Source organism: Phaenicophaeus curvirostris, chromosome 12, assembly GCF_032191515.1.
Source record: "Phaenicophaeus curvirostris isolate KB17595 chromosome 12, BPBGC_Pcur_1.0, whole genome shotgun sequence".
In the NCBI taxonomy this organism is placed as follows: Eukaryota; Metazoa; Chordata; class Aves; order Cuculiformes; family Cuculidae; genus Phaenicophaeus; species Phaenicophaeus curvirostris.
In genome coordinates, this window is record NC_091403.1 from 8,278,268 (window position 1) to 8,297,933 (window position 19,666).

The window sequence follows — 19,666 nt, forward strand, 5'->3', positions numbered from 1 at the left end:
AGCCCCATTAGCAGTGATTTATCTGCAGCGCCACATTTTTTTCATTAATCTTCATTTCTAATTCATTTTTCTCTCCCGAGGGGCCAAGAGTCTCACATTCCCAATGAGCACAGAGTATTCCCCAGGATGATATCAAATGGATCACACCGGCAAAAGTACACGTCACACCCTGGGAGGAGCAACAGGGCTGTCGTGGGAAAGCAGCACCCCATGCTCATCCTGCTGTCACTGCACAAAGCCAGCAGCCTCATCAGGCTCTTCACTTTGAGGACCAAGCAAATATTTAACAAGTTCCCCTTGCTCTGTACCAGAGTTCATTACCTGGTCTCCTGGGCTCCTTCAGTCAGTAATATCCTCTAATTGATGTGATTTGGCACTTGGCCACAGAGTTAAATTGATTTGTAGACCAGCGGGAGGCGGCAGATGCCCTTTACACTTCAGAAAAGTAGCATGTGGCTGTGTTTACTGCCTGCTGCAAGGGGATGCCATGGCAAGAAATGCCTTTGAGCAGTGCAGGAGGGGGTCTGCCTCCTCAGGGTCCTCTTTCTGCGGCCCCTGTAAGGTGACAAGTTGTGACAGCCACCAGTGAGCACCTGGGGTTCACTCCAGCCACAAAGTTCTCCCACCCTCCCTAGTGCACAGGGCACGAGAATAGGGAAGTTTTCCTCCCCTAAAACCAGGGCAGGATGCATGAGGCATCTCCGTGTTCTCTTTGGAGAAGTGCCCCAGCACAGACACCCGTCTCAGAGCTGGTGTTGATTTTGTCCCAGGGCAAGGTGAGGGCAGCAGCTGCAGGCTGTTACCTGCTGGCGTTTATTCCCAGGAACTCATCAGTGCTGCAGCGTAAGGGTTGAACTCCAAAGCCTGCACAGATTTTCTTGAAAGTATTTTTATATATTTTTTCTTGAAAGCCTGCATTTATAATTACGAAATAACTACTTACATAGTAGAAGTGTTAAAAATCTCACTTTCCATTTCAATCATCTTACTCCAAGAATTTTAAGCTAGCTTTGAAAGCCTTTCCTTATCACACCAGAGCCACGTTCATCTTTTAAGATATTTATTGATAATTAAAAATAATAAGATTCCAATCACACATATAAAAATAATAAACTTGAATAAATCAGTATGGCTGTTAGAGGCAAGGGTAGAGATCCTTCTCCTCAGATGTCACCTTACTCCAGTTGTCATGGATGTGACAGGGCTGGAAGGATTTTTCCTGAGCACTGGCCGAATCCCACACGGAAGCCATTGCCCTGGCAGTAACCTAGGGCCAGAAAACAACAGACAGCTTGTTCTGCAAGGACAGCAGGATTTTACCAGGAATAAAAGTGAATAAAGGCTTAAAGAGACCAAAAATGAGTGGAAACATTTCAGAAATGCAGCGGGGCATAAAAAGAAAAAATATTTGGAAGAGTTCGTGTGGTCTAGAAATATGAAAAAAAATAAAGAAAAATAAGCACGAAATGTTAAATACAGCAATATCCAAGTTCTGTGAATATGATCAAAGAGCAAACAAGTGCAATATTTCTGTTTTCAAACCTAACCTGAGGTACCATCAATCTAACTGGCAAGTTGATTTGCTTCCTGGCCCAACCTTGCAATTAATAAAGGAAATCTGAGTTCTCTTTCTGTGGCATTAGAACTGCTCTTGGGACATTGGGATGCTTGTAGCCAGAAAGATGATCATTAAACACCCTCAAACAGCAGAACCTATGCTCACAGAATCTGTTTTGCTTGCTAAAATCAAGCAGCAGAGTTCCATGAGAAACTGCATCTGACTCAAAATATCCATTTATCCTCTGTTATATAAACAGACATTGAAGGTCTGCTGACTGCTGCTGAAGTTAGCGGTCTGTGACAGCATCTCTAGCTACAGGATGATTCAATCTCTCCCTGCTCCTGCGTGATGGAGAGATGACATTAGGACAGAGATGCTGCAGCGCCTCTTGCTGCCCCAGGCCAGCAGAGCTGCTCCAGAAACAGCATCATTTAGCAAAGCTGCAGATGAAGGAGGGAAGGGGACACAGCCAGGAGCTTCTGGCCCATCTGGGAAGACTATTCTGGAAAGAAACAGCTGAAGAGACCTACTGGTGCTCTCCACTAACAACAGCTGATCAAAGAAAGGACGCAAGTGGCATATGTGGTAATTTAAGGACTGATTTTATAGTTAGAGATGGATTTACCTAAAATAATAGAATACATCATCTTCCCTCCATGCAATAAAAACCAGCTGCCTTTAAGAAGCCAAGAGGGAGCTGAACAGAGCAGACCTCAACCCTAATTCCCACTCTTAGCGCAGAACAGTGGAACCTGCTCTGAGGAAGACGGATGGGCTCACGCTACAGGGCAGCTAAAGTTCTTGCAGCATGAGGGCAGACCCTGCCAGCTTTAGCCCATGATGCAGCTCTCACAACCAGGGTGAAATGAAGTTTTTCAAAGGACAGCAGTGCCTATAAGTGTTTGTATAACAGCCTGCCCAGAGACACCCTCCCTGTATCTGCCAGGTAATCCTCATTCATTAGCAATACTTGAGTAAGACACTTGCTTCAAGGCTCAGCTCTGTTTCTATTTGTTTCATTAGGTTTCATTGCCAGCTTTCCTTTGAGCACTGGCTTATTATTTCAGTCCAGTTTAGTTATCCCCACTGTCAAGTACGATTTAGAGCAGCACCACGGAGCAGCATATTCAACAAAGCAAGCTCTGTGCTGCCAGCAGCGTCGGCCTGGGTGCCAAGGAGATCCAGAGAGTCTTTTGCAGCCTGCTGCAGCCCATCATCAGCAAACCCTCCCTTGCAATGCTCCCTCTCCGAGATGCACTTCTTGGGGAAAAAATATATTTCTCTCATTTTATGTGTAAAAGCTCTGAAATGGCTCCTGCAAGGGGAGCAAAACCACAAAGTTGAAATGGGAGTGTAGAGATTATGGGTTGGGCACTTGGAAAGAGCTAATGGCACAGCCTCAGGAGAGGATGCAATAGCACTAGTTCTGCCTCAAGGGTGCCTTAAGGCACTGGATCTGCCGTACATCACTGAATAGGGGCAGAACCCGAATTGTCCTGGCTGAAAGCCCCAGCAGCACCTTGCACTCACTAATGGTGTGATGCCCTAATCTCTACAATCACAGACCATTGCTAGTTTAAAATAGCACAGCAGACTGATTAACACGAGAAGTTCCCACTGGGACAGTGGTGCCTTCATCCAGGTTAACAACGATGCCATTGTGCCAACTTTAAAGATAAAAGACATTCAGAATTTAAATATTTATTTAAGTAAGGGCAGCTTGTTCTGGGCATGAAGAACAACATGAATCATGAATCAGAGAGCTGGGGTTGTTTAGCCTGGAGAAGAGGAGGCTGAGGGGAGACCTCATTGCTCCCTACAACTACCTAAAAGGAAGTTGTGAAGAGGAGGGTGCTGGCCTCTTCTCCCAGTTGACAGGGGACGAGATGAGAGGGAATGGCCTCAAGCTCCACCAGGGGAGGTTTAGGCTGAACGTTAGGAAAAAAGTTTTCACGGAAAGGGTCATTTGGTACTGGAACAGGCTGCCCAGGGAGGTGGTTGAGTCACCTTCCCTGGAGGTGTTTAAGGGAGAGGTGGACGAGGTGCTGAGGGACATGGTTTAGTGTTTGATAGGAATGGTTGGACTCGATGATCCGATGGTTGTTTTCCAACCTGGTGATTCTATGACTCTATGGTCCAGTCCTATCTGTCCTCACGAAAACTGCAAGGTGCTCATTGCCAATAAGGATGTTGGCATGTTACTCCAAAGGGACATTCATAATAACTGACTATACCCTAATTCAGGGCTCCTGGCATAGTTACTGGAGAGAGATCTGCACCTCAAGAGGGCGCAGGCATGTGGACACATACTAGCATCACACAATCACATTCTCCAGGTTTCTTCATACGCATTATTCACTCTGTTTGTTTGCCCCAAGTCACACTTGTGTTTTCTCACTGTGTGCGCTTTTATTCCCTGTGCAGACTATCTCTGATCACATCAGCATGATGGAGCTGCTCGGAGCCAGGCGTGGGACTGACTGAATCTTGTCTAATGAGGCACGTCCCACAAGATACTCTTTAAAAATCATAGAATCATAGAATCACCAGGTTGGAAGAGACCCACCGGATCATCGAGTCCAACCATTCCTATCAAACACTAAACCATGCCCCTTAGCAGCTCGCCCACCCGTGCCTTAAACACCTCCAGGGAAGGTGACTCAACCACCTCCCTGGGCAGCCTGTTCCAGTGCCCAATGACCCTTTCTGTGAAAAATTTTTTCCTAATGTCCAGAAATTCTACGGGCAACATAGCAATGATGTACACAGGCTTGAATCAAAAGTTTCTCATGGCTATTCCAGCCAAATCTTTGCCACCTCAAAGCCACACAGGGGCTGAAAAGATGAGAGGAATGAAAAAAATTAGTTTTCCACTAGTCTTTGGATTAAAAAGAAGTAGGAGTGAAATTTAAATCACAAAACACCATGGTAGATTTTAATTCATAAAATCCTTAGTTTCTCAAGATGAAAATTAAAACCCTTGCCCAGCATGAAACAGCTCTGAAGCACAGCCCTTTTCAGAGGGAAGCTAGTCAGATGTTCTAGCATGCTGCTATTCACATATTTAATTTGCAGCACACTTCATTGAGTATGCCTACATTACAAATGAGATATTATTTGCAAAATAACTTCTTTCAGCATTTGCCAAACTTTGCTTCACATACAGCCTTGGACTGTGCCAGCAACTCAACTGCTCACCAATCCTACTCCTTGGATATTTTTGCCCATAAAGGCCATCCAACCCTTATTATCTCATAAGCAGTCACGCATGGGCAAAGCAAGATTATCAACTACTTAGTAAAGCAAATAGTCTAATCTAGAAAGCATTTATTGCAGAGAAATTTCTATCCACCTGCTTTTGTTTCCTGATAGGGAAGATGGAAACAACTGTGCTTGCGCAGCAGGTATGGACAGAACAGCCCAGCTTCCCGACAGGCACTTACATGGCGAGGATGAATATATGGAAACGTGTCCTTGGGGCAGTGTAAGAGCAGTTGTTCAGCCATTACCTGTCAAAATGATTTCATCTCCGTCCTGCAGGAATTTACGAGACTGTCCACTGCCAAGAGGGATTTCTTTTGTTCCATTCCAGGACAGCTCCAGCATGGAGCCGAAGCTCTCTGGCTCCTGCAGTGAGAGTTAACACACAAATAAACAGTTTTTTAGTGTCTGTCCTACTGTTAAGCTACTTGCTGCTGGACGTAGACACACAAGTATGCTAGCTCTGTAGAACAGAGTTTTGGTGTTGATTGAATTCAGTGATACATTCGCTTGTTTTCCTGCCTTTGCTTTTTAATTGCTTGCTTGCTATAAGCAGTCACGCTTACAGCCATTGTCTGGTGTGTTTAACATCATGCTAAACCTTCTAAAAGTAGCTTGAGTCTACTAAAGCAAGAATGGAAACAAATCAAGGGCACTTCTATAAATCCAGTGCTTTTAGGTAGTTACGTTTCAGAGTTTTATTTACATTTTGTTCTTCAGAAAAGTAAAGATGGCAAAGGTTTGTAAGTCTTTAATGTCAGTCTGCAGTACAATAGTTTAAAGGAAGCAAAAAGCACTTCAGAAACGCTCAGAATGGGAGTATAGGTATCCCAACTTGGAAACAACTTACCTGAAGCTGTCTTTCAGACAGCCTGAACAGGATTTATATTTGGTGTTTTCAGAAAGCGTCAGTACCTTACCATATATTGCAACAACTGTGCATGTGGCAGTACGGAGGAATAAGAGGTTGTGAAGCTGGTTTGAGATGTGTAGTATTAGAGAAACTAGAAGTGATACCCATGCACTTTTTACATTCTTAGAAATAAAAAGCTGCATTTTGTAGTGTGTAAATGGGCCATGTGGATGCCTGTGCACAGAAATTAATTTGCAACTGTAGTAAAATAGTTCTTAGGGAAAGGAACGTGGAGGAGATTAAAAACCAAAAAGCAATAACAACAAAAATATCACTTCTCAGTGCAATTTTGGGGCTACCCAAGCAGCAGCCTGAAGTCCTTAGGAAAGAACTGCAGATATTCTTATGGCTGCTCAAATCAAACCTGGCTTAGACCCAATGCCCTGCTCAGTCAGTTTTGGATTGCTGATTGGTTCTCAGTAACTATAGTTATTTAAACACTTACGGGTCCACTGATTGTGCCGGATGCCAGGAGATCTCCTGGTCTGAGGTTGCACCCGTTGATTGAATGATGAGCCAGCTGCTGTTTCATGGTCCAGTACATGTGCTGGAGGAAGGAGAGAGAGGAGGCTAAAGCAATGAGCCACAAACCTCTCCAGCAGGCTCTTAGCCTACACAGAAAGCATTGAATTCTCGGGATGATGCTGGTAAGACTGTCCCTAAAGAAAAGTTTCCTTATTTAACCAGGAACATTCAGCAGCCTAAAAGCACCAGTTACTCCATGGTTGCTTAGTGCTGCCTTCTCAATAGTTACAGTGGCATGCCTGATTGTTTTCAAAATGATGACCAGGATGTGTGTATAAAACATATACCTTAACATGCAATTTAGTCCTTTAAAATTTCTCTTATTCTAGCTGGATATCATTTCTCGAGCTCTTCTTCCTCTTTAAGGCCAGCACTCCTCACCCAGGATCCGTGATTAACCCATTTGAATGGGTTTATAGAAAGATCTCCTTATTACTGATTTGCTGACTACTGATTTACCGATTAAGGTAATTACTATGCAAAGAACCAAATGTGAATATAAAATTGACTGAGAAATCCTGCAGCTGGTACATATGCCTCCTGACTTATGATCCTCTCCATCAACCCATAGGCGCAGAGTCACCACACTGCCCACAGAGGGACAGAGCTGGACTCGGAGCATCGTCGCAGCAATGAGTCTGTGTGTGGATTACCAGCTGCAACTGCAAAGCTGTATTCCCCTTTGGCACAGTGAGAGGCAATTCCCTTTGCCTGCGAATCCTCTGGTCTCATTGCTCCCTGCCAAATGGGCACACAACTTACAATGCTCTGGGCATGCTGAGCTGAGCAGTGGAAAGAGCTGCCCCCTTCTTCAGTGCTTGAGCATTCAGATGTTTGTTTCCATCTCAATAGAGGGATTGAATGTCACCACCCTTCACACTTCTCCCTCTGTCCCCTCACAAACACACACCAAGTTTAGTCTTCAGCTAATGCAAAACGCAGTGTTTGAAATTGCATAAGGCTAGAGCTGATAGCATCAGGAAGATTTCAAACAAATAAAAGATACCAGACTTACCTTGAAATTGGACCTGCATATAGTGGTTGGCATGCTCATTCCTTCTCCTTCAGAAAACATTAAAAAAGAAACAAGGAAAAAAATTATTTTTGTTGGAGTCTTATGGTTTTACAGATGGATGAAGAATCATAGAATCACTAGGTTGGAAAGGACCCACTGGATCATCGAGTCCAACCATTCCTATCAATCACTAAACCATGTCCCTCAGCACCTCATCCACCCGTCTTTTAAAAGACTTCTTTTATCACTCCAATCCCCCACATGAAACAACTAATAACATTTTATTCTGCTATGAAGGCCCGCACTTCATAGAAAACAAGCACGCGGATGACACTGGTGTAGTATCAAGGTGCCCATTTCCTACTCTCTGCTCTACTAAAGGAGCAACACCCGGATCTACCAGTCAACAGGGCCAGGGCAGGGAGAGAGCGGGGGTTGAGCTGGCTTAATATCTGAATTTCATGTAAATCTGCTCTTTCCATGCCTGGTTTACATCTGCCCATAAAAGCAGACTTCATCATAAGCTGACCACCTGGGAAGCATTCCCTCCTTGACACATTGCTGCACAGCCAACCAGGAGCATGAAAAGCTTTGCCTCTTTCTCTGACAGAAACAATCCGGGCAAAGATGGAAAAGAACTGCAGAGCCAGGAGCAAACTGTCTGAAATACGTGGTTGTTCTGCATTCTTTGATTGGCAATTTCAGCTTTATAGCCTACACAGCGCTACTGTACCTTTAACAGCAACAAAGAGCTTGATGTCGAACGTGTAGGGTTCTTTATCCTGAAGGTAGGGCAGTGGCTTGGGATCCTAAAAGCACAGAAAAGTCACCACAGTCTAAACAAACAGAAAGGAAAAATTCCACAAGCCATCCCAGTGATTTTTTTGTTTGGCCAGGCTCTGCTGCACACCCCATTTACTGCTCTTATTATTGCTTTTCTTGCTCTCATGCACACAGTTTTAAAGACCTTTGTGAACAGATGTGATATCCATATAATCCAATTCCTTTTTCAGCACAAGGGCTCCTAAAGCCCTCTCCAGCACCACAGCGTGGATGCTAATCCGACACACAGTGCAGCACATCTTTACTCTGTGCCTGCACAAAGAAGACGGTGAGTTCTCTACAGAATCTTTAGTGTCTTTTTCCATCTTAACTAAAACTAATGCGGACAACTGGAAATGCCTGAACAAAGTGTTTTGGCTTGAGTCCATTCTCTCCACTCCTCGGTGCCAGGGGCTACCAAAGAGTAACAAGAAGCTCTCCGATCAGTTTATTTTCCAGATGTTTTGAAGGGGATTATTTTTCTGCTATGCTCAAGCAGGCAGGTGACAGCTCAGGACACCAGGTGGCAGCACCAGTGACATTAATGTTGGACTCAGCGGGTCCAGAACGTCCTGTGTGTTTGGAAGCAGGATCACCCTTATAAACCCTATGAAGAAAGTGGTTGGCACTGGTACAACTCAGCCATTTCAGTGATAGGATCTACCAGTTCTGCTAGTTTTCTAGCACTGTTTTACCTTTGTTTGAACCCTTTCTCTTGCTAACCTGGACAGGGTTTGGCAGCACGAATGGCATGAGAGCTTCCATGGTGACCACCCAAGGAGAGATGGTTGTGCCAAAACTCTTGCTCAAGAATGGACCCAGAGGAACATATTCCCACTTCTGGATGTCGCGGGCTAGGAAGAGAAAATTCAAAGCAATGCTGGATTTAGGTAACCATCACACCTGTGAAAGAGTAACATGAACTGGAAATGTTATCACTGTCCTTTTACACACAGTTAAAGGTTTGTGCCAGTCATACAGTTAACTCTGCTTTTTTTTTGCTTAAATCTATGCAGAGGCTGAGTGATTTGTGACTGCCAAATCCTTTTCCTACTCCTGACACTGAAATCAATCCTCTGTTACAATCACCATCCTTAGGGTTGCTCCATCTCTGCCCAGAAGAAACTACACTGGTATTAGCTCTTTCAAAAGTAAATAAATCTTCATTAGGCAGCAATTTGCAGTTCTACTGATTGATTGAAGATGGATTGAGATGTAGCCTAAGAAATGCAGACAACATTTCATTTTCATCCCTTTCAACCACAGCCAGTGGTTTCAATAATCAGTATTCTACTATTAAAATGTATCATTTATCACTATCTAAGGTTTCCCATGATGCTGTAACCCCCTCTCCAGGCAGACTCCTGCAGCACTGATTACCACTCCAGTCATTCATCAGGACCATCCCAAAGATGTGCTCATGGGCTCTGCTGATAGGAATTGGCTCCCCATACTTGTTTCCAGGACCTACAAAGAATGCCTGAAATCAAAAAACAAAATGTTGATTAAGGAAGTTTTTGAAGCTAAAAATCTTTACTGCACCGAGGATTACATGCATAAGCAACAGAGGCTGCACAGGATGGGATTTTTGCATAATTTCCCAAAGACAAAATTTCCCACAGACAAAACCCATGGCCTACTCCCTCTTTCTTCCCCTCCATTGAAGCTGTCAGGCTTACAATCCTTGAGAACGCTATGTTGCTAAGAGTAGTCATTAAATAAAGGCATGGTGTTGTCAAAACACAGGAACAAAAATGATTCCTCCTAATCATAATCCGGATGTGGAACAGGTTTGTCCACTGAAGTGACTTGTTTGCTGCAGACAGTGAACAGGAAAGAGTTTGAAGTCATCCAACGGAATGCTGAACGTGGCTGGAGCCTTTCATGACAGTGGGGAAGAGGAGGCAGATGGAGAAATGTGTCCACTATGTAAAACAGATCATGAGCTGGATGCTTACATTTGCTGCCTTAGAAAATGTACAGACTGAGCACTTGGAAAAGAAATCCACAGGGAATCTCAGTTGTCTCTTTCCACCAACATCATGGAAGCTTTTTTCTTCCAAAGCCTTCATCCGTCTTCATCTCACAGCAGCCAGTAGTAAAACTCAGGCTGTGTAGGTATGGCAGCACTTCACTCACCTCACTTTATGGGACTGCCTCCTACTTTATAGCATTGAACTGCAAAGCATACAGCATTAGAGGCTTACAGTACCATTTCCCTTAATATTAGACTTCTTCCGTTTTTTTTTTTTAAGGGGAAAAATGGGGAATAAATCATATAAAAATATATGAATCATAAAAACCATAACGAGCAACTCTATAAAACTCTCCCTTCTTGACCACACTAAGCCACAAGAAGATGAACCTTCCAAGGATGCTTTGCTACAACATCCACAGTACAGATTTCATCTTTCCAGCCAGAAGAATGAGGAGGTTGAATTGCAATTCCAAGAACTCACAGCTTACTCTGCTCAAGGCCCAGACAGCTTGCGCTTCCAAAGTCCCCAGTGTCCATAGAAAGATCCTGGCTGCAGTGCAGAGGTGACTCTTAACCAGATAACAGGTTGTGGTGTCTAACAAAAAGAATTATGGCTGCGTGTTTCCAGTCTGCAGCACTGGTGCTCAGATTTGGCCAGAGGAGCAGTTTCCAGACTGAAAGCTGTGTTAGCAAACCACTGAACAAGCTAATACATCCTGCAACTCATCAAAAGGGAGGTTTCCACCACAGAAATCTTTATTGCTTGCTGCACAGACTTCTCAAAAGCAAACACAGGAATGGACCCTACGAACCATTTATTTTAGAAGAACCTAAACCTTCCTTTTCTAACCTATGTCTATTGTAATGTTTTTTAACTAAAGTGGCAGGGGAGTAAAGCTTGTTCTTACCATTTCTAACTCAATATCCAGACGCTTACAGGCACCAAACACTGGAGGTTTATCTGTGAATAGAAGAAAGAGTGTTATATGATGGGGAGGCAAGTAGGGAAATAGAAGTAGCAGCAAGAGGAAACAGAGCAGTTGATGCTGCCTGGCATGCAAACACAAGATGGCCTTAATTCAGGGCTTTCTCTTGCCCTGACCACAGGCTGAGCTTTACATAAGTCATCCCAGACCCTTCCTCTCTACTACTCTATGATGTGAAGAAAAAATAAAACCCAAAAAACCACAAGGAGGCACATTAAAAGTGTACCATGGACTCACCATTGTCAGGTTTCATTTGCCCCACAGGTCTCCGGATGGGCGTCCCAGACACCACAACAGATGATGCGCGGCCATGGTAACCGACAGGTAAGTGCAGCCTTGTAAGAGAGCATCACAGGACACATGTTAGCTGTGTAATTATCGCCATCCAGAGCAACTTTTTGAGGTTGAAGCACCAAAATGGTGTGAGGTATGAGAAGAGAGCTTTGCACAGATGGGCATGGACATTTGCACCTTACTTGCTCTGATAAAAAGACACGAGTGAACTGTAATTCAAAGCCATGTAGCTGCCTTAATGCACTTCTATGCCACTGCTCCACTTAATTCCTTGGAGCTCAAACCCTACATTATTGCCATTCAACAAAGAAATCTAGTTCAAGATCCAGAGAGCAGTGTTGAAAGGATGTCAAAGCTAGGGCAGTATTCAACTCCTGTAGACCGCTTCTCAGAGTTGTGTAGGTTGAGAGAGCTGGGGTTGTTTAGCCTGGAGAAGAGGAGGCTGAGGGGAGACCTCATTGCTCTCTACAACTACCTGAAAGGAGGTTGTGGAGAGGAGGGTGCTGGCCTCTTCTCCCAAGTGACAGGGGACAGGACAAAAGGGAATGGCCTCAAGCTCTGCCAGGGGAGATTTAGGCTGGACATTAGGAAAAAATTTTTCACAGAAAGGGTCATTGGGCACTGGAACAGGCTGCCCAGGGAGGTGGTTGAGTCACCTTCCCTGGAGGTGTTTAAGGCACGGGTGGATGAGGTGCTAAGGGGCATGGGTTAGTGTTTGATAGGAAAAATTGGACTCGATGATCCAGTGGGTCTCTTCCAACCTGATTATTCTATGATTCTCCAAAAAGCTATGAATTTCTTAGGTAAATCTGACTTTGAACCAGAGGGCTGCATTGTAATTGCTGTGGCTGCTGCAACAAAATGCAGTGCTAACACAGCTAGAGCTGGAGAAGTGTGGTTTTTTAATTCTCTTATTAAACTCTTGACAGTACACATTCTCATCTGCTGCGAACGGAAAACAGTGTTTTCTGAAAAAACTTCTCAGACTTTTAAAAAATTTAATGTATATACAGATAAGCACGCAAAATAACACTGCACCAGAGAAAAACCTGAACTACCCACCAGTTAGGCATCAAAGCATTCTCCTTCCCCCTGAACATGATTCCAACGTTTGTGGCATGTTGGCGTGAAGAATAGAAGTCAGTGTAATCTCCTGCGTGGAAAGAAGCCCATAAAATAGGGATCAATGGTAGGAAAGTCTCTCACCTGCTGGGGCTAAAGCACAGAGTATGTTACTGGCAATGAAAAGCACAGAAAAGGAGACAGCAAAAACACCAAACAGGGGCACGTAGCAACATTTAACACCACTAGGGCAGGGAGGTAATTAGTAGTATAAAGGCAGTGATTGGCACAGTTCACCTATAAATTTGACAGGCCGAAAGTGTTGGGGTTGTTCAGCCTGGAGAAGAGAAGGCTCTGAGGAGACCTTAGAGTGACCTTCCGATACCTAAAAGGGGCTGCAGGAAAGCTGGGGAGGGACTGTTTAAAACAGCTTATGGTGGTAGGATGAGGGGCAAAGGGTGTAAACTGGAGAAGGGCAGATTTAGACTCAACATAAGGAAGAATTTCTTCACCATGAGGGTGGTGAGGCCCAGGTTGCCCAGGGAAGCTGTGGCTGCCCCATCCCTGGAGGGGTTCAAGGCCAGGCTGGATGGGGCCTTGTCCAGCCTGCTCTGGTGGGGGGTGTCCCTGCCCCTGGCAGGAGCCGAACTGGATGATCTTAAGGGTCCCTTCCAACCCGAACCATTCTATGATTCTATGAAAATTACGCCAACAAAACTGGCGCGTTTTTTGACGCCTCCAGCAGAGAAGAGGGGGGAGAAGCAGCTTCCAGCCTTCCAGGGGTGAGCCAGGTCCCACTGCTCCTGCCTTGCCAGCGGTACCTGGGAGGAGGGACTCGGCTCCTAGGCAGGACATCTGCTGCCCTCTGCTGCCATCCCCGGCAAACAGCTCCCACCTTCTCGATTAAAGGAGAATCCGAGGGTTGGGGGGCGAGACTCAGCTTGGGATGAGGCATTTACATTACACTAAGTCATCTGGCGAGCTCGCTAAGTTACCTGACAGCTCCATCAGAGGATGCAGGCAGGGCTGGCTCTCAGGAGAAACACGAATTGTGCCCAGGACAGAGCTGAACACAAGTGTGGTGAGCACCTAAATCACTTGTAGCTACGTGACACAGCCACCATCACGCTGCCAGGGCAGCACTCGCACCCCCAGCACTCAAGAGTGCCAGGAGCCAGCAGGTTTTTTACAAGATATATTCAGCCTTAAACTGTTTGCAGGAAGGTATCACATCTGGTTCAGTTCTGGGCCCCTCACCACAAGAAGGATGTTGAGGCTCTGGAGCGAGTCCAGAGAAGAGCAAGGAAGCTGGTGAGGGGGCTGGAGAACAGGCCTTATGAGGAACGTCTGAGAGAGCTGGGGGTGTTTAGCCTGGAGAAGAGGAGGCTGAGGGGAGACCTCATTGCTCTCTCCAACTACCTGAAAGGAGGTTGCAGAGAGGAGGGAGCTGGCCTCTTCTCCCAAGTGACAGGGGACAGGACAAGAGGGAATGGCCTCAAGCTCTGCCAGGGCAGATTTAGGCTGGACATTAGGAAAAAATTTTTCACAGAAAGGGTCATTGGGCACTGGAACAGGCTGCCCAGGGAGGGGGTTGATTCACCTTCCCTGGAGGGGTTTAAGGGACGGGTGGACGACCTGCTAAGGGGCATGGTTTAGTGTTTGATAGGAATGGTTGGACTCAATGATCCGGTGGGTCTCTTCCAACCTGATTATTCTATGATTCTATGATCTGTGGGTGCTCATCACGGTTCCTCTTGGTCAGGCCAGAATTTGTCCAAAACTAGGGCTGTGCCCCACAGGGGCCAAAAGTCCAGCTGGAACAGGGGTTGGCTGGGAAATGGGGGAGTTCATGGCCCTGCTCCAGTGAAGGTCACATCCCTCGAGTGATTTTGATCAATCTGGTTTGGGTCCAAATATATTTCTGTTTAAAACAGGAAAATGCTTATATGTCTATATGGATACACTAACTCCAAAACAGTCCATGGATTCATGGGAGTAGAGGTAATATTTGGGATGCAGAGTAACAGTCTGAGAGCAGAGACTCATGCTTCTTTATGAGGCTGTGCCAGAGCCTCTGCCTAGCAAAACTCTGGAAGATCTGAATTATTTTCTAATGGCAAACAGGGAAAATGTTGGAAACTGAACAAGTGTTTCTTCCCTGGCTTCAGTCACAAAGGCCTTTGGTGATGCCAATCTGATTACAAGAGTTACATGGCACCAGACTCTGCTTTAGTGAAAAATGCATCCATGAATTTTCTGGCTGATACTGAGCTTCCCCGGGCTTTTATTCTCGCACTACAGACAGTACCTACCTTTCATTACATACAATAATCTACTTCTGGCTCCTGCAAAACCCATGCCCTGTCACAGCTGTGATTTGTCTGTCTGAGCAAGCTGGAAACAAAACAGCTTCTCCAGGCGAGAGCAAAGGGCAGCGCCGAGCAGACTCACCGATGTGGGCTGGCAGGTGCATCATCGCAGAAGCTTGAGCTACAAATGCTCTGAAATGAAAAATGACAACTTCAGCTCTCAGAAAACTTGCAGCTCTCTGGGCTCCCAGGCAGAGGGTAACACCCTGAATTGCTGGGCAGTTAAGGGATTCATCAGAGATGTAATTAAGAGAGGGAAGCTCTCAATATGCTCAAACCCCAGATTATTCTCATGTAGGTGGCCACGTTCAAATCTTCAATTTTGGTGTCCTGGATCACAGAGTAATACAGGTGATACAAGGCACAGCTGAAAGGCCCCTGCACCCCACAGCATCTCTCCACTCCCTCACCTTCTCCGCAGCTCCGTGTTGTCCCTCAGGGTTGGCTCGCTGGCTGACAGCAGCTTCTGGAGAACAGCCCTTGCCTCCATCCACGCTGCCCGGCCCAGCCCCATGAAGGCATTCAGGGTAGGCTGACAAGCGACACAGAGAGGCAAAGAGGCAGATGAAAGACCACGTTTTGCTTAACCTTTGCGTGCATGGAAGACGTTTGTGCACTTTCGTCCTGGGTTTGAATGCCTGAGGGCCAGAGCTGCGCAGCAGTGGCTGCCTGGATTGCCTGTCCTCCCTGTCCATAACTGCCTGCGCTCCTGTCCTCCCACCACAAGTCCTCCGAAAGAGGATCTGCTACATGTTTGCATCATGTCTGTCCTAACACACTACTTCAGGCCTCAGCAGCTTTGATATCTCAACTAGCTGTAACCAGAGGTCATTTGTATTTACCCTTATCCTTAACACAACCTCCCTGTCATTAAAATCCCATTTGATTCCTTGTCATGAAGCACGGAAGGCACAAGCAGGATTAATGTAAAGTTTAGGCTTTGTGTCAGACCTCTGCATTGCCAAAGTCTGATGAAACTTTCTGCAAAAAGTGTCCTTTGGACCCTCAGTTCCTCTGGTTTCCTTGCTATGGCAGGTGTGATAAGTTAGCTGAGCCTGCCTGATGATACATTTTCAGTTCATGCTCATTATCTCACCACAAGTTTCTAAAAAATCTTATGATATTTCTAAAACGTGCATGGAAATCCAAACAATAAATACCTGGTCAAAGACATGCTGATGTTTGGCAAGAGCTGGTCCATTGAACAGATGTTTAATGACGCTAAGATCCAAAATCTGGTCTCCAATTGCTACCCCGAGCCTGTGCCTGGGCTGCAAAGCAGGGAGAGGGGAGAGGGAGAGAAGAAGAGTTTACGCCTGTACCCCAAAATCCTCCAAAGAGGGAGGACAGGGACCATAGAGAGTTTAATCCGTCATGGACAGGGTTCTGATGCCACAGCAGTTGACCATTAAGAGCTAGTTGATGAGACTGGCTACTGAAAAACGTTAAGACCTAGAGGCAGAGCATCACTGCAGACTCCCTGCAGACTTTGAAGGGTGGGAGAACGCCTTCCCTTCATCCCATCTTTTGGGGGAAGGATAGGACAAGTAGAGGTTTCTTTCTCTGCTCCCTTTCCTCTAGAAGTATTTCCACAGTCCTCATTAATAACAAGGATTTCAGAATATGCCCATATATCTGAAATACACTGTAGAGTAGGAAAAAGTTGATCCCCCTTCTACAGGTAGGAAACTGAAACATAGACATGCTACAGGCAGGATTTGTCACACCCCTATAACCATGTACTGGTAGACAGAAATAGAGATTTCTGCACCACAGTTCCTCCCTAGAAGGTGGAAGGTGCTCTGGACTCCACTGACGATACCAGGAACACAGCACAACCACATTATTTCTGTACCACGTCGAATGAGGCAGCCTCACATCATCCATCCTCACACCATGCAAGGAGCCCACAACTTCCATGTGAACTCCAGCCCAGCTCCCTGCTACAGGAACAGCTTCCCACACGTAAGGGAGACTGGGGATGCATTTGCAAGCCAGATGCAACTTAAGACACAAAGACCTCGTTGATCCACTGCAGCTCTCACCAAGCGCGTGTGGAGCCGGCGGCGACAGCGGGGGAGCAGCACGGATGGTCCCACTACAGCTCTGCCGCAGCTGTGCTGGGGTTATAAAAACACCATAATGTTCAAAGACAAATTTCAATTATTTGTGTCTTTAGGCAAAGACAAACTAGTTACAGTTATTATGAAGACTAGTTTACTAAAACGGAATAATCATCAATGAAAATTCATGCTATTAGACCTTATTTTTAAGCTTTAATTTCTAAACAAGATTCCAAATGGGATAATAAATATTTATTCAGCAACCATTCCTGCAGAAAACTCTAAAGGTCATGTCAGGTTAATTTGTAACTGGGATAGTCAGGAATGACATCAACTGCCTTAGCTTGAAATCATTAATACACTGGGCCACTTTTGGAACATTATTTTCCTAAATAATTTCCCTAAGTCCTTGCCTGCCACTCGCTAGGGTTTGAGTGAAGATGTTTTCTTCAGAGAAAAGTTACTGGAAAAGGCAGAAAAATAATCCACACTTGCTAGATAACAACACACACATCTAGGAAGAGATTAAATGAACCATCTCAGTTTTATCTTTGAAAAATGCCAGATCAGAAAACACAATCTTCCAGTTTAAATTCTTTTTTTTAAGCCTGCATGGATAAGCCGAGACAGCAGAAACCAGGAGATAACTGTGAAGCCTCTGTGAGCAATGATAAACAAATGGTCCACTTCGCCCTTCCAAGATGTGGCTCTTGCTTCGTTTCCCTTTCTCTAGGAGGGCACATCTTCAGGGCTCCATCCCGACAGGCATTTGGAGGTGTCAGGTTCAGCCTAGCAGAGCTCAGTGCTCATGAAAATGGAATTTGGGAGCTACCTCCTTGGAAGAAAGGTTGAACCATGATGTCTTATGTAATCATAAAATCTAAGGCCTAAAGGTGGCTCAGTCTGTAGCCTTTGGGCACAGCTTCAAACACAGGACGCTTTCACGCATTCAGTGCATCACAGCATAAAGTCCAAAAAACCACAATGGGTCAGAAACGAAAGATGTTTTGTTCTTTCATTTAATGCTTTCACAGTCACCAAACTCACCAAGTGTAGGGTCTTAAGAGACCAGAAGACAAGACTCACTTAAACATACTGTGTGTACAATTCAGACTTTGCTTTTGCCTTTTGTCAGTGCATATTGTGCAAGGACTAAGCGCTACAGAATTAAGAGTAGATTAAAACAAATATTTAACGTGGTTTGGTAAGGGTGATGGTGCAATTACATTCAGTCACAAAGACAAGGAGGGATCGAGTTCTAAAATGTCAGTGCAGCTGCCGTGCCTTTACCTAGAGTGAATGGATCAAAGACAGATTAAATGATTTCACAAAAACTGCCAGAAACACACAAAAACTACTGTGTGTAATAGCCAAAGTACTTCACATAAGCCTAACACTTCATTTCTTTAGTGCAGCTTAAAAGAAGTTGTCATCAAAATAACCACATTAAGAAAAAAGCCAATGTGGTAGCTACAGTTTTGCTGTCAAATCAGGAAGCCCATGCAAGCATCTTAGGCTGAGAGGTTTTCCTTTATCCCAGATTGCCAAGAATTTCTACTTGGAACAATTACAACACCCCAAGGACAAAGTTTGATGTTACTCACCTCCTCCTTAGTGGAGAAAACCCCATAGGGGAGATTTTGGAGAGGAAAGTCCGAGTCCTTGTCTACCTGGATGAAAGACATGCTGAAAACCAAGCAGTCTGTGCTTACAGATGAGAGCGTCCACGTCCAAGCTGCCACGTGCCTTCCTAGGAGGAAGATCTCCAGATGTTGCAGGCTGCAGCACGGAAGCACAAAATCCCACCCTCTGTCCTCAGCCTCAAACCAATCACTGATCTGTTTCCATCCCACCTCTCTGCCCGCTCCCGATGGCAGTTAATTAGTGCCAGAGGTTTGCATGAGTCAGCAGCCTTCAACTATCCCCAGTCAGGTAGGGAACAGGCTCTTCCTACTGGACAAACCCTCACATGGAACTAGGGCCTTCTTTTGACAAACACATGGCTGTGGGTGGGGAGCCAGCTCTAAGACCAGAGGTAACTCCACTCATTTTTCTTCTGAGGGGTCACTTACAAGCCAGAACAACGGTGAAATGATAATGCCCACACTGAACAGTCCTTCCATACCTGAAACTGCACCTGCTTTTTCGTTTTGTAACACTGCACCTGACTGAGTTCTTCCAGTTTTTTCCAGATAGCTCCAGCAGCTTAAAAACAGCCATTTAAGTGCAGCCAACCTCAAAGAGCAGGGAGTGGAGGCTGCTCCTTCTGCTCCCAGCACTTTTTCCCCTACCTGCAGGAGAAACTCCACCCATATTTAGGAAAAGTAGAAACCAGTGAGGGAGTATCCTTGAACTCAGAATCAAAGACCGTCTCCTTTTCAACAGAGATGGTTAGAAGTATGTAACTGCCAAGCCAAAGAACCAGTGAAGAGGTTTCACATCAAGGCTATAGGACTTGGGAGTATAACCTGATTATTCCAAAAAGGAAACAAGAACATCTTGCAAGCACGTTTCAAATACACACTGTGCATCTTGAGAAGACAGATTTACTCCAGTGTGGTGTAGAGCTGCGAATGTGCTGGTTTTAATTAAAACCTTCATCTGCTAAACTCAAGCCAACAACACAAAATGTAAAGCTTTGCCAGCTAACCAGATTGAGCAGCAGATCGACCACCATGACAACACAGAGCCAATGCCAAAGCAAACAAAGACGCCACACGCTTCTTAAGTGTCAGGGATAGGTGGATTTCCAGTCTAAATGCAAGTTGATGTATCAGGACCATATACTCTTTCAAAATTCTTAATTCTAATAGATAC

The 19,666-nt window shown here is 45.2% G+C and overlaps 1 protein-coding gene across 1 annotated transcript; it reads right to left on the reverse strand.

Moving 5' to 3' along the window:
• Positions 1-1,063: 1,063 nt before the first annotated feature.
• FAH (fumarylacetoacetate hydrolase) lies at positions 1,064-18,608 on the reverse strand. Its single transcript, XM_069866723.1, has 14 exons — positions 18,454-18,608; positions 15,947-16,057; positions 15,197-15,318; positions 14,869-14,918; positions 12,418-12,508; positions 11,299-11,396; positions 10,984-11,036; positions 9,478-9,577; positions 8,821-8,951; positions 8,009-8,084; positions 7,276-7,322; positions 6,181-6,282; positions 5,071-5,188; positions 1,064-1,267 (listed from the first exon to the last, which is right to left on the reverse strand). The coding sequence occupies exons 1-14, from the start codon at positions 18,532-18,534 to the stop codon at positions 1,188-1,190; spliced, it is 1,260 nt and encodes a 419-aa protein (XP_069722824.1). The 5' UTR covers positions 18,535-18,608; the 3' UTR covers positions 1,064-1,187.
• Between the last annotated feature and the right edge of the window lie 1,058 nt (positions 18,609-19,666).

Coding starts and splice junctions, on each gene's coding strand:
- FAH (XM_069866723.1), bottom strand. CDS start 18,534: ATGTCTTTCATCCAGGTAGACAAGGACTCGGACTTTCCTCTCCAAAAT. Junction 11,397..12,417: donor AATGCTTTGATGCCTAACTG/GTGGGTAGTTCA, acceptor CTCTCTTACAAG/GCTGCACTTACCTGTCGGTT. Junction 8,085..8,820: donor TGCTGCCAAACCCTGTCCAG/GTTAGCAAGAGA, acceptor CTGTGCTTTTAG/GATCCCAAGCCACTGCCCTA.